At 41.6% G+C, this 13768-nt stretch overlaps 1 protein-coding gene across 8 annotated transcripts in view; it reads right to left on the bottom strand.

Moving 5' to 3' along the window:
* Nucleotides 1–13768, bottom strand: part of ABI3BP (ABI family member 3 binding protein) — a 515514-nt gene that overhangs the window by 101950 nt on the left and 399796 nt on the right. For 7 of the 8 annotated variants that reach the window (XM_088481142.1, XM_088481144.1, XM_088481146.1 and 4 more), the window contains 3 exons: nucleotides 11814–11903; nucleotides 11395–11484; nucleotides 7715–7825 (listed from right to left, as the gene is read on the bottom strand). In XM_088481142.1, the coding sequence (XP_088337268.1) occupies nucleotides 7715–7825; nucleotides 11395–11484; nucleotides 11814–11903 (291 nt within the window). The remainder of the gene's footprint in view (nucleotides 1–7714; nucleotides 7826–11394; nucleotides 11485–11813; nucleotides 11904–13768) is intronic. The other variant, XM_088481145.1, reaches the window with a different exon arrangement.

The following is a 13768-nucleotide window of genomic DNA, read 5'->3' as shown; positions in this document are numbered from 1 at the left end:
CGTTAGGCTGTGGGTTAACACCCACAGCTCTAACGACCGCTAGGGTGATGGTCGCGATGGTCATTGACCATCGCGACCATCGGTGCTTACGACGAGACCCTAGGGTAGGGTCTCACTTGTCGTAAGCCCCGGAGAGCTTCTGGCTCTGTCAGAGCCGGAAGCTCTCCACTGACATCACTAGTGATATGATTGTCTACACTCCCCACGCTGTATCTGCTCTGCTGAACTCTGCTCAAACCAGACACGTCTCCTCGGCTAGGTTTACCAAATGGGAACTAGCTCTAATTGCACCTGCAAACATCACTGTTAAACGTTGAAGTATGCTGAATCCAGCAACGTATTTACCATATGTACAACATAAGGGTGGAAGGGGACGAGTTGCTGGCGGGAGGTGAGTTCAGCGGACATAATGATGCACATGATTGTATGGAATATCTAAATCAGACCTTACTGCTAGACCTGACATACGTGACACACCTTTAGAGAATGTAGATGTGACTTTTTACACGGATGGGAGTTGTCATAGACAAACAGACACAGGTGAGTTATGTACAGGTTATGCTTTTGTAAATGACACAGACATCATAGAAGCTAAACCTCTTGGTCCTCCTCACTCAGCCCAGGTGGCAGAGTTAGTAGCACTAACAAGAGCGTGTGAATTGGCAGCAGGCAAGTCTGCTAACATTTACACTGACTCTAGGTATGCGTTCGGGGTGGTGCACGATTTCGGGGCTCTATGGCGTCTGAGAAATTTTATGACAGCAGCAGGCACACCAGTTGCACATTCCCGAAAACATAAAACATCTTTTAGAAGCAATCCAACTGCCCAAAGCGGTGGCAGTAATTAAGTGTAAAGCCCATACATGTGAGAATGATCCGGTGTCACAGGGCAGCAACAGAGCCGATGTAGCTGCAAAATGGGCAGCAGGCATGGTCTGACTCATCTGGGAAAACAAGGTATGTGTAAATTGGTGAGGGCATACTTGTGCGCACCAGGTTTTTCTTCCCAAGCAGAAAAGAGAGCAATTTCCTGTCTGACCTGCTTGAGGAAGAACATAGGGAAAGCGATCCCTACCGAACATTCCACCGACTGATGGACCTTTCCAGGTAATACAAATTGATTTCATCCAATTACCACCCTGCAGGAACCTTAAGTATGTGTTAGTGTGCACTGACGTATTTTCCAACTGGGTTGAGGCCTACCCAGCGGCCACTAATACTGCTGCGTTTACTGCCAAGAAAATAGTTCAGGAATTTGTATGCAGGTACGGTATCCCTAAAATCATCGAGAGTGACAGGGGTACTCATTTCACAGGTGATGTTTTTCAAAATATGTGTAAGCTGATGGGTATTAATAGTCGACTTCACACTCCCTACCGACCGCAAGCCAGCGCCAAGGTAGAGAGGATGAACGGGACTATTAAAAATAAGTTAAGTAAAATCATGGCAGAGACTGGACTAGGATGGCCAGAAGCGTTAACATTGGTTCTACATAGTATAAGGACCACTCCTAGACCCCCTCTAAATCTGTCCCCATTTGAAATACTGTTCGGTAGACAACCTCATTTGATTACAAGTCCATAGGAAGACTTGAAGGGTAACAACGAGGTAACTGTAAGGTATCTTATATCAATGAGTAAGCAGTTAAAACAACAGCAGCAGAAACTGAAATTGTTGTCCAATGATATGCCTGAAACTAACTGTCATGATGTTGAACCAGGAGAATATGTTATGATCAGAAATTTGTTGCGTTCAGGTTGTTTAACTGATCGGTGGGAAGGTCTGTACCAGGTGCTGCTGACAAGTACTACATCTTTGAAGGTGGCTGAGAGAGATACCTGGGTCCATTCTACTCATTGCAAAAAGGTCAATCAACCGGTGGAGAAACAAGTCGGAGACAAGGCTGATAACGTGGACCTGTCTATCGCGAGCTTGTTCCGGGAGGATTGAAAAGGTTGTAGTGAGATACCTGAACTAAAAGAAATTTGCAGGTCTTTGTTGTGACAATGGGACTGGCCTGCTGTGTTCATTTTCATATTCTTTTCCAGAGTTTTCACCATTTTGATTGGCTCGGGGATAGCCGGTTTCTGTGATGGGGGACCAATTGAGGAGATGGGAGCTGATGGCAGTGCTGATGGAGTGGAGTCAGGAGGAGTGCAATGCCAATCAGGGGAGTGCCTGACCAATCTTAGTAGTGTTATTGTTAAGAGAGCTATAATTCTGGATACTCGGGGACGGTGTGGAGGTTTATCGTCTGAAGATTCCTGTATTTGTGAACTTTGTGGGTCCCTAGTTGATGAGAACTGTATTCAACGGTGCCAGCCTAAATATAACCCGTATTGGGGTGGGTATCCTTTAGAGGATTATCATAGCATGGTAGGCAAAGTGTTAAACCAAACTGATTGCTGGGTGTGTTCACATGTGCCATAGGGACAGCATAATGTAGGGTTGGTGCCATTTCCGCTGAATATCACGGAAATTTTAGAATTCCAAAAAGGGAAAACATTGGATGGAAAATTCCTCTTATCCAAACCACCTCAATTCAAACTCTATCAATTCCAAGTATAGATCACTTTTGTGTTTAAACATAACCAACCCCAATAAACCTGGGAGTTGGGAAGTGACAGGGAATAATCAGACTATGACCTTCTCCCAGAGAGCTGATAATGAGTCCATAAACCATGATCTGTTACGCTCAATTAAATCTAGTAGGAAACATTTTAGGTACCGGTACACCAAAGAAATTATTGGTAAGGTACCAGATGGTTACTGTGCTAAAATAATACAACCAGAGACTTGCATGTACCAGATGGAAGACACTGAGATAGGATTGTTTGCAAGGGAAATGTGTTTAATGATAATGATGCATACTATTCCTTATGTTCTCCCCGATAATGTGTATTTTATATTATAAGTGGCTCTCCCCGAGTTCCAAAGGTTTGTGTTACCTGGGAAGAGTAGTCCCAGAAGTTATGACCCTCACACATGTTGAAATGCTCGGTATCCATAAAAACACACTATCACCATATCTTCACACGCAGTATGAACACAGAGGCAAACGAAATATGATACCTGGTTACGTGTATAAAGCCACTCAGTTAATTAGTGAGACAACTGGCTTCCAAGTTTTAGTCACACTGGATCCCACCAGGATCGCTCGGGATACATTAAATTTTAGATATATTCAGGAACTTGCTAAATTGATAGATAATATCACCGAGATGTATGATGACACATTCAGGTATACAGGGAGAGAATTGTAAGCGTACAAGAAAGAACTGGTGCAACACAGGCTAGTGTTAAATTATTTAACTGCTGTTACTGGAGGGTACTGCGTAACTGTGGCCACCCAATTTGGAGTAAAATGTTGCACCTATGTCACCAATGATACCAGCGACTCCCAAGGAGGTGATAGACCGGAAGATGGATGAAATTCTGCAGCTAAAATGGGAGTTTCGTAAGAACCATAATGCTTCAGTGGCTGAAGTAGGGGAGAAGATAGAAGGATGGGTCTCATGGTTGAACCCAGTGAAATGGTTCTCAGGCCTAGGGGAATGGGTCCAGGAAGTGATCACCAGCATAGGCAAATTCTTGATCCTTATACTGATTGTTATCATAATAATTGGCCTATGTGTCCGGTGTGTTCCTATTGTGTTGAAGTGTGGAAAATGTAAAAATAGAGTAAAACGAAAGAACGAAATTATGATGGTGGTCAGTAATGGCAATATGAATACTGAGGTAAATATAGAAACTGCATTACAACCCTGAACTAGGAAATACTATCATTTAATGTATTATATTTAGACATGCATAGAATGTATTATTGAAATGTTATTTTTAAAACACCTCAGATAATGTAAAGTCTCAAATTCCCCTTCAAGACTGCCTTTATAGGACTGGTGTATCCCCACACCTTTCACATGATCTTCCAAGATCTGCGGTGTGCGTATAATAGTAGTTTTATGTCCCCACTCAGAGACACATTATTGATGGTTTAAAAACCACCTTGTGCCATCCCATAATAACACTAAATAATATATAAATGTAAGCCTAAATTAATTTTTAAAATCAGATTGTGATAGCATGTTGTTCGCTATCAAAGGATGGACTGTCGAAGCTGGATAATTGGCTGAGACAAGACCAGCTTAAAATTAGGTCGTAACGATGCCATCTTGCGACTGGCCGCAAGACGCCATCTTGTAAATCAGATCGCAAAACGCCATTTTGCGAATGGCCGCCCAGCGCCATTTTAGCTAAACTCACACTTAAGTACATACGGCGATGTTACTATTAGCATCATGCAATTGCATCTTACACCATTTCTCATACACACATAAATACGCACAATTGCGCTGTTAACTAGTCGCATATTAGCGAATGCATAAGATCCTGTATGAAAACTGTTTGTTAGCTTCATGCGCACGCATCTGCCCCAAGTTAACTAGCGTCTTTATATCAAACCCCAAATACTTACACAGTACATATTCACATAACAGGTCTCATAAGCTTTAAAGTATAAGATTCAAGTTTGTTCATTTATTATAATTGCTGTGAAATAAAGGTTATTTGGTAGTTAAGGTTTAATACATGATAAGTAAGTCATGTTTGATATTATACTGATCTTCACTCTTTCAACAGCATTCTGGTATCGTCAGTGTGAAGATCGCAACATGCATTCTCAACTTATGGACCGCAGAGACTTAAAACACCAAAATGTACATTATATGACCAACTGTTAGGATGTGCATGAGGCAGGAAACTAGAGACAACCAGTTGTTAGAGGCTGGACTGTGTCTATTTGAATCAACCTGTTAAATGCTCTGCAACAGATGCATCCTCCTTGGGAACCAATGGCATCAGCGACAAGCCTCTCTATTGTGTTGTCTGTTTCTGTGAGAGTATAAACGTGTGTGTTGTGACCCCAATCTGAGTCTTCTTGCTGAATGCTAATAGACGGGGGTTTCTTGCTGATGCCTACATCTGGTCCAGAGTGCTGCATATGTATAACTGTACTTGGGTCTGTATAATTCTTTGCGCTAAATTGTACTTAGATCATAGCGTGTAACTGACTGTACTTTTACTTGAAATATCACATTGTGCTTTGGAACCACAGGTTCAAGGTCTGGAGTCTTTATTTACTATATGACTGCGTACGCAAAATAGCGTCATCCTTAGAGGTTTATAGGCAAGATATTAGAAGGTATTGGCAGGAGTGTATAGAGGTTCTAATTCAATATCCTTAGTAGTTTAAGTATTGTTATATATCATTATACAGTATATACCTGCACTGTGGTGTAAGATTATTATGGTGGATCATGGGACTAAGGTATGACGAAGTGGAATGACTTCCTGTTTGCATTCAACTTCGGAGCTGGCTCTTCCTGCTTGCATTCCATGGTGTAATCGTGGACCGGAATTTGGCAATTGCTGGCAGTGGAGAACGGAGGGGACGGCTGCTCTCTCTATTGACCCGTGGAATGCATGGAATATCCATGGGATGCAAGTAATTGATCTTGCTTTGTAGCAGTGGCGTCCGTCCCGCGGTGTCACCCGGTGTGGAAGCGTGGCTTCCGGGCAAGAGGCATTACTACACAGGAAGGGGCGTGGGCTCATAGCCCAAACCCCCATGCTTATTACTGGGGTAGGGAGGTGTTGCCAGAGGTGCGGACTGCCCTGTGTGCAGTGCCTGCTCCCTCATAGTGTCCGGAGCCGAGTGCTGCACTTCCAGCTCTTGTCACTGAGGGGGAATCTGCACCTTGGTATCACATCTTGGCGGGTGACACCTAGGGGTGGCCCGCACCCCCCTTGTGACGCCACTGCTTTGGACCCCTGTGTTGTAACGGCCGGACTTTTTGCTGTGCGTTTACGGTTTATGTACTTTTTCAGCACTGGCTGTGAATAAACAAGTGGTAGAGGATAATATTCTTGAACTTCTCTTTGGCTGCCACTATAAGTTAGTGAGTGTACAATACACTATTTAAATTGTTATCAATCAGTCTGAATATGCTATATTGATTGTTATATGAATTGCTTAAAGTTTTGACTAATTGGTGTTGTCACTTCCTGTGGTGTTCCATGCAACAGGATTCTACAGGTATTTAAGGGGGCTAAGTTGCACCGGGGGGTATACTGCAGTCTCGTCCTCTTTGTGGTTTTGTGTCTTGAAGAAGGTCACTTATTGTGATCGAAACATCAACCATGTTTGTATCTGCAACGTGAGTAAAAAATTGTACGTCTTGGCAGAAGCCCTGGTGAGTGCTCTCTAATTTTATCTTGGAAAATAGTTTTCTTATGTATATATATATATATATATATATATACATATATATATATATATATATATATATATATATATAATATACTTTTAGGCAGTGGAGATTGTAGGGCCTAGGAGGATAGACCTGGTGGCAGAGATGTGAATGCCAGTAAGATGAAAGTTGAAGAGAAGTGAGAGCGGGTAGTCTGTGGTGAATAGAGATGTGAAGAAGAATAAGGATCAATGCTAGATAGTGGGATGGAGAGAGGCATATTGGAAGGGAAGTACAGGATATCTGCAGTGAAGCGAGTATGATAAGAAAGCAATGACATTGAGAAGAGCACATAAGTGCTATTGAAATACAGAAATAATTAGTACTTTTCCCCTCCACTGAATGTGGGAAGGGTTTGAATCTGCTAGCAGAATTGTACATTTGTGTGGAAAACACAATAAATGCCACAACAATTTTATTGATGAGTATTGTAAATACAATCTTTTTTTTGCCCCTGCTCTCATACATTACCGGATTTTCATTCCAACCAACCAACTAGTTGGATGGTTGGAGGAAAGTTGGTCTGGTGTACGGCAAGCTTGTGCATATCTTTCACATAGCCTTGCTGCAGCAGAGGTGTATTCATTACTGTCTGATACACAGTGTAAGAGATCCACAGGTAGTACTAATGATTTAACTTGTGATTCTGTGAGGTGACCTGGAAAACATACACTGTTCTGTTTCCACAATCCTGCACATGCCACTCCGCTACTGGACATTTTAGGACATAAAGCATAGACGATTCCTTCAATTCTCAGTACTCCCTGAAAGAAGAAGTGCAAAAATGCTGCATTTCAATGTGCATCTACTACTGGTAGCTACACTTTAAACTGTTACTTAATCTTGGATATTAAAGGCAAATTACAATAGTTTGCCACTGTTCATCCACACAATGAAGGTTCCAGGTGTCCTGCCTGCAGTTTTGAGATTGCTGTTCGGGATTTATTGATCTTGAAAGTTTCATAAGATAAATGTAGTTCTCAATTAAAGTTATATTGTCATCTGCAAATGTACTCTTCTGATTAGACTGAATCAAGATGATGGTGGTGGTATTGTTATTCATAAGAATAGAGTATTAAAAAATGCTAGAAAACTAAACAGAATTGCAAAGCGTGGCAATGCTAAAAGCCTTAAATAGCATACTGTAAAGTGGACCTGTCACCAAAAGTTTCTGATTAAAGGTACATTAGACAATGATCTATGGTGTAATGGTTCTGTAGCTATGTTGCTGTCACACCACGTGAGAAGTAGAACGTGTATGTGGCATGTGACCCGTGTTCTAGACAGAAACATAGCACATGGCACCATTTCAACTCAACTCTAACTGGACACGTCTCTAATGTAAATACACAGGAGGTGAAAGGTCCACTCTTACAGCTCCGCGTTACAGAAGCTCTCCTTCATACCTTGATCATCCTCTGGAGCAGGCAAAGTTGGCTGCTTCCCTGGAGTCTCTATAGATATAGGAGTAAGGTTGAGCCTGGCAGTTGAAGGAGCACGTGGTATCAGGGTATCTCCTTGTTAAAGAAACAGGCACATGGCTAAGTCATAAAAAATGTGTTCCTGAATAGTAAACAATAATTCTACGTTCTGTAGATAGAACCTTAAGCTGGTTTACAAAGGTTTGAAGTCAAATGAAACAGCTTACAGACATGACCTAATCTGAGCAAATTGGAGAGAAATTAAATATTCTTTACTTGTGAACAGAGAAGTGTTATTTCCGCCAGCTATAAATAGTCTAGCTATAATTTAGCACCAAGAGGGGCAAAACACATGTGATAAACTGGAATAGTTCTGGCTGTAGTTTTTTATGAAGGGCAATGCTGCGCTTTTTACCACCAGGACATTTATCAAATAAAGTGGTAATGAGCCTTTGTACACTGAGGGTTCTGCTTATTATCTCCCAACTTTTGTGGCACCATGTTGTATAAAGAAATTTCCATGATAACAATAGTTATTTTCCCTTTAAATAGGAATCTTTCATCCCTTTGTCACTCCCCCTAACATTTCAGTTTAGTTGTATTCACTTTTATGAGTTTAGGCAGACAGCATAAATTAAATATAAAGACTATACACCTTAAGGATGGGTATGCAGTCACAGGGGGGAATTCAATTCAAAGCGATGTTGAATAGCCGCGGGAGGGAGCTCCCTGGCTATTCAATACACCGCGCTGTTTGGGCGGGCTAAGGATTTCTTCTCGCACCCCCCTGGGGATGCGAGGAGAAATCTGACAAAAGTGCCGGGCGCGCAGCTGTTTTACTGCTTAGCGTGGTGGTAACAGCTGCGCGCTTGGCACTTTAGTCAGAGAATGCCGGCTCTCGCACCTAAACACCCATGTTAAATTGCGAGAACCGGCATTCTCTGACTTATCAGTTCGCTGTATTGAATAGCTCCGGGAGCTACCTCCCGGGGCTATTCAAATAGCGTTGAATTGAATTCCCCCCATAAAGTCTACGGTCACTATGTTGACATTCATAATGTTGACACCAGAATGTTGACAGTTATGATTATCAACATGGTTAAAATGTCGACATCATAAATGTCAGCACCTGTAAAATATTGTGAAGGACAAAATGTCGACATATGAAAAATCAACATAGGTTTAGGGGATAGGGATACTGCACAAATAGATTGTTGACATTATGACCATATCAACATTTCATTAGTTTCGACATGCTGAATGTCGGCATCATGAACATGTCAACATGTTCGCTGTCAACATTATAACCATGTCGACATTATGAATGCCGACATGGTCACTGCCAACATAATATACTGAACCCAAAGGATGGGTCTGAATACTGTGTGATCAGAGGATTCTCAAGTTTGCAGGTCCAATGAGGTATAAGTCTATTGTTACTACATAACACTTATTTTGTTATTAGGGAAAAGAATAAGTAAAACACTAAAAAAGGATGTGTTAGAGACAATATACAAACAAGTACAATTTTGCTTAATGTCAGTTAGTATCCTTCCTCTACAATATCTCTGCCAAAGATAACTAATACATGGCCATAATCTTAAAGCAGAATGAAAGGACTACACTTACACAATAATTTAGTCATGTAAAGGCTGATTCTGTAAAAGGACTGGGACATGAATGTAGATTTTGCAATCTTGAAAAACGTGTACTTGTTCTCAATAGTACAAGTCATTAAATTACAAGGTAATGGCATAGGATAAACACAATATTTGATGTGTATAACAAACAATAAGTGCATAAGCATTCAGAATAGAACAGAAACAAAGTTGTTGTTCTGTAACCTTTCCACATGTCTTTTATGTTTATATGACTTAATACTAAGTAAAAATATACTTTGTACGTATTAAAGTTATACTTTGTAAGGTGTGTGTGTTTCTTGCAACATTTCTTTACAGGTGAACTACAAGTCCCAGTGGGCCCTTAATGCCCCGCATGCTGGTACTTGTGGTTCTCCAAGTACCAGCATGCGGGGGAAGCTTGCTGGGACCTGCAGTTCTACTGGAAAGACAATGTTTACTTTTATCTATTTTAACACAACACCTACACAATCAACCCACCACCCACCGCCCAGGCTAGGGGTGCCCTGGAGAGGGAGACCCCTTTTTTTGGAGAGGTCTCCAACTCCCCAGGGATCCCTGGCCTGGGCTGATCGGTCAGGGCTGATGCTGCGGCTGGGGGGCGCGGTGATAGTGCTCCCCTGGCTGTGGCATCAGTCCCCTATTAGAAAGGGTCCAGGGCTTTTTCTGGATCTTACAGGGGAACCCTACGCAATTTTTTCCCTGTAAATCCAGGACCAGCCCTGCTTCCCATAGCCCAGTACTGGTTGTACTAAGTACAGGGAGACCCTACGTCATTTTTTCCCTGTACTTAGTCAACCAGAACTGGGTTTCAGCAGTCCGGGGCTGGTTCTGATTTAGGGGGGGGGGACCTCACTTTTTTTTTTTTAAATTTAACTATTTACACACTTTTTACAGCCAGATACATGCAGGCATCTCACTGATGTCTGCATGTATCTGTGTGACAACGAACTGCTATTGCTGAAAGTAAAAACATGAAGCAGTTCGTGTGTCGGGGATTTGCAGTTCGTTTTGAAGGGTGATTTGCCGTTCGATTTGGACATGAACATGTCAAATCGAACTGCAAATCACTCTTCAAAACCGACTCAAATCGAATTTTTTTGCCAAATCGACCTTCAAATCGAATATTAGTAAATTTGAAAAAATCACTGGTTTTCAAACATTCGATTTGAGTCGATTTGAGAAGTGCTAAATAACTCCTCAAATCGACCTGCAAATCGACCAATAGTAAATTTACCCCCAGATCTCAACAATTATGAATAGAGGTGGGAACTGTCACTGACAGCTAAATTCAGACAATTTAGTACAAGGAGAGACAACATAAGTTGCTTCTAGCAGCAAGTACAGGGAAAATATTAAAACATTTATTATTATAGTGATAACTGTGTTTTAAACATTTTGACAAACATATTATTTAGTTCAGCAAATCTATAGAGCTGGACACTAATTCATGTATGATTTATTGGGGTAATTTGTTAGAGGAATTTAAGTTATATAACACACCACGTAAGATCATCAGTGCCTGTTTTGTAAAAGAGTAACAGGTATTGGTTAATATAAATTAATGCTCTTAAAATATTTAGTATTGTCTATAATAATATTTATCCTGCATGTTATTAAAGTTAGATATTATAATTCCGTAAGGCACAGCACTAATATACCTGTGCTCCCTGGTCTACCTGTCACATTGGTAGGTTGAGATCTCATGTGGATGGAGGTTGGCCTTACAGTTAAAAGAGGTGGTGAATGTACTGTCAGGACATGGAAATTACAATGACTTCTAACAAAATTAATTATAATAAATCCATGTACAATGGCGTCATTTTACTATACCTTGACTATACCACAGAAATTAAAGCACTGCTGGAAGTAGGAGTTGACTGTATCTGCACAGATATATAAAACTGTGCATTTTATATTAAGCTTTTAAATGCAATTTCTGCGATACCCTATAGTATTAATTTGTGTAATTAATGAGGGCCTGTTTACTCAATCACTTGCTCCAACATTGGCAATACAATATACCTGTAACACGTGGTCTCGCCGTTACATTGCCAGTCTGAACTCTTCTATGTATGGAGGTTGGTCTTGCAGGAGGAAGTGGTGTTGAAGAAACTATGGTGAAAAAACAAAATAACTTAATATCAAAAGTAAAATAAGTGTTGCCACATAAAATGTCACGTACTACATTAGCAGTATAGTTTGAATTCTCCTTGTACAAGAGATCTGTGTAGCCCAAATACTAAGTCAACCATGTGAATGCCATGCTCTTCTGCCGCCTAACTTGGCCACGTTAACTTGGGGGCAAGGTTATACCTCCATGGCAGGCTGGCCCCTAATGTGGCAGAACGAGGGGAGATATTGCACATGTCTGCATTTTGGCAAATATCATACAAAACAGCAATTTTACACATTTGCCCAATCCCAAGAATTATAATGTGTACCTGAAAATGTCTTTTTTCCAGTGTTGTTTGGTGTCATTGAAATGTTTCTACTACTGCCAAGAAGCTTTGTACTATCATAGACTCTGCCACCTGGAAGGCAAAGCATAACTTTGCTTTAAATATGCAGTTTCAGTCTACAATAATCACACAGAAATATATAATATAGACATAAAGGTACGGAATGCAAAACAAAATGTAGAATCACTTACACCCAGCAGCCATAACACATTTTGTTACAGTGGCTCCTGTCAAGGGGTGGGATATATTAGGCAGCAAGTGAACAGTCAGTTCTTGAAGTTTCAGCAGGATAATGCATCCTAACACACTGCAAATATTGGTCAGGAATGGTTTGTGGAACATGACAAAGAAATCTGTTGACTCCAGTTTCCCCAGATCTCAATCCGATCGAGCATCTGTGGGATGTGCTGGGAAAACAAGTCCGAGCCATGGAGGCCCCACATCGCAACTTATAGGACTTAAAAGATCTGCTACTGTCTTGCTGCCAGATCTTCAGAGGTCTTGTGGAGTCCATGCCTTGCCATGTTTTGAGAGATGTGTTGGCGGCACGAGGGGGACCTACACAATATTAGGCAGGTGGTTTAAATGTTATGGCTGATGGGTGTATTTCAACAATTAGGTTCCTTGCAGAAGTGCATGTTCTTGCCTCTGAAATAGACATGCTGCCCTAACAAAATGTAGGTTACATAACTAAACTCAATAATGATTAATCATGATAAACTAGTACAATGTACACTACCAGTCAAAAGTTTAGAACACTCCTACTTTTTTTTCTAATATAAGCAATTCAAGTCCAGTAAATAGTCTGAAATGGTACAAAGTTTAGGTTAGCAAAAAGTGAAAAATAATGTTGTTTTCAAAGTAATGAAAAAGATATTTCAGGGAACAGGCAATGGGTTAAGAAGTTACAGCTGTTCTGCAGCAATGAAAAGAGGCCATGGTCATGATAAAACGCCAGTGGGCTACTCAGGACTTGAGTCACAACTCTCATGGATGGTATGGATGCTGACCATACAATTAGGATTGGTGTGGATCCAGAACAGAGTTGTGGACTCTAATGTATCGGTTGCCTTCACCAGGGACCGTGCAAGGGGGTTTATACTTTGCTGCGCCGATTATGCAGGTCACGGCCCTCTGCCTGAGTTCCTATGTACAGGCAGGTATGTCACATACACCATATTGCTAACACACTTCTTACCTATTGCATACCTGTTTGTTACTGGGAGCACAGTGCCTCTAAAACCGGAATATACAGTTTAAAAATAATTGGGACTCATTCTTACCAGACACCACATACACCCACCTACACGGACTCCACAACCAACCCACACACACACATTGGTTGCACAACCCTTTTATCTAAGTGTTGGTGGATACTAAGACAGACCGTAGGACTGGTTGCCATGATGCGTACTGGAGCGTAGCTGACAGAAACGGGTCAAAAGAAGGGGGTAATGATATACCAGGGAACGGGCAGAATAAGATCAGAAGAGTAGTAAAAATTCAGAACCAGGAGTAACTAGAGCAGTAGCAAAGAGATAGGCAAGAAGAATCATCAGATGGACCGGATCAGAACACAGGAAAGTATTCAGGTAGTTCAACAGGAACAAAAACTGCCCAGAGACTTCTTTAAGTGGGAGGGGGTTTGAATTTGGCGCTAAATGTGATGTCAACATTGGCGCGCTTGGCCCTTTAAATTGAAAACAGAGCGGTGACTGCACCCAATGGGAGCCACAGCCATCTGTAACATGAGCTACCCGCAGACTCCGGGAAGAACAGAGCAGCTCAAAGCAGTTGGGGTGACGGGCCGCTGGCAGCAAGGGTAGAGTCAATGTGGCGGGTGTCAGACGGCACCTGTCTGCGACAGGACCACCGCTGCTCCAGGGAACCAGTGCCACCGGACTGATGAATAAAAAAGTTTAAATCTGTGGTTCATC

Source organism: Taudactylus pleione, unplaced genomic scaffold (assembly GCF_031769625.1).
Source record: "Taudactylus pleione unplaced genomic scaffold, aTauple2 ptg000265l, whole genome shotgun sequence".
NCBI lineage: Eukaryota > Metazoa > Chordata > Amphibia > Anura > Myobatrachidae > Taudactylus > Taudactylus pleione.
This window is presented reverse-complemented; position numbering and strand designations above follow the sequence as displayed.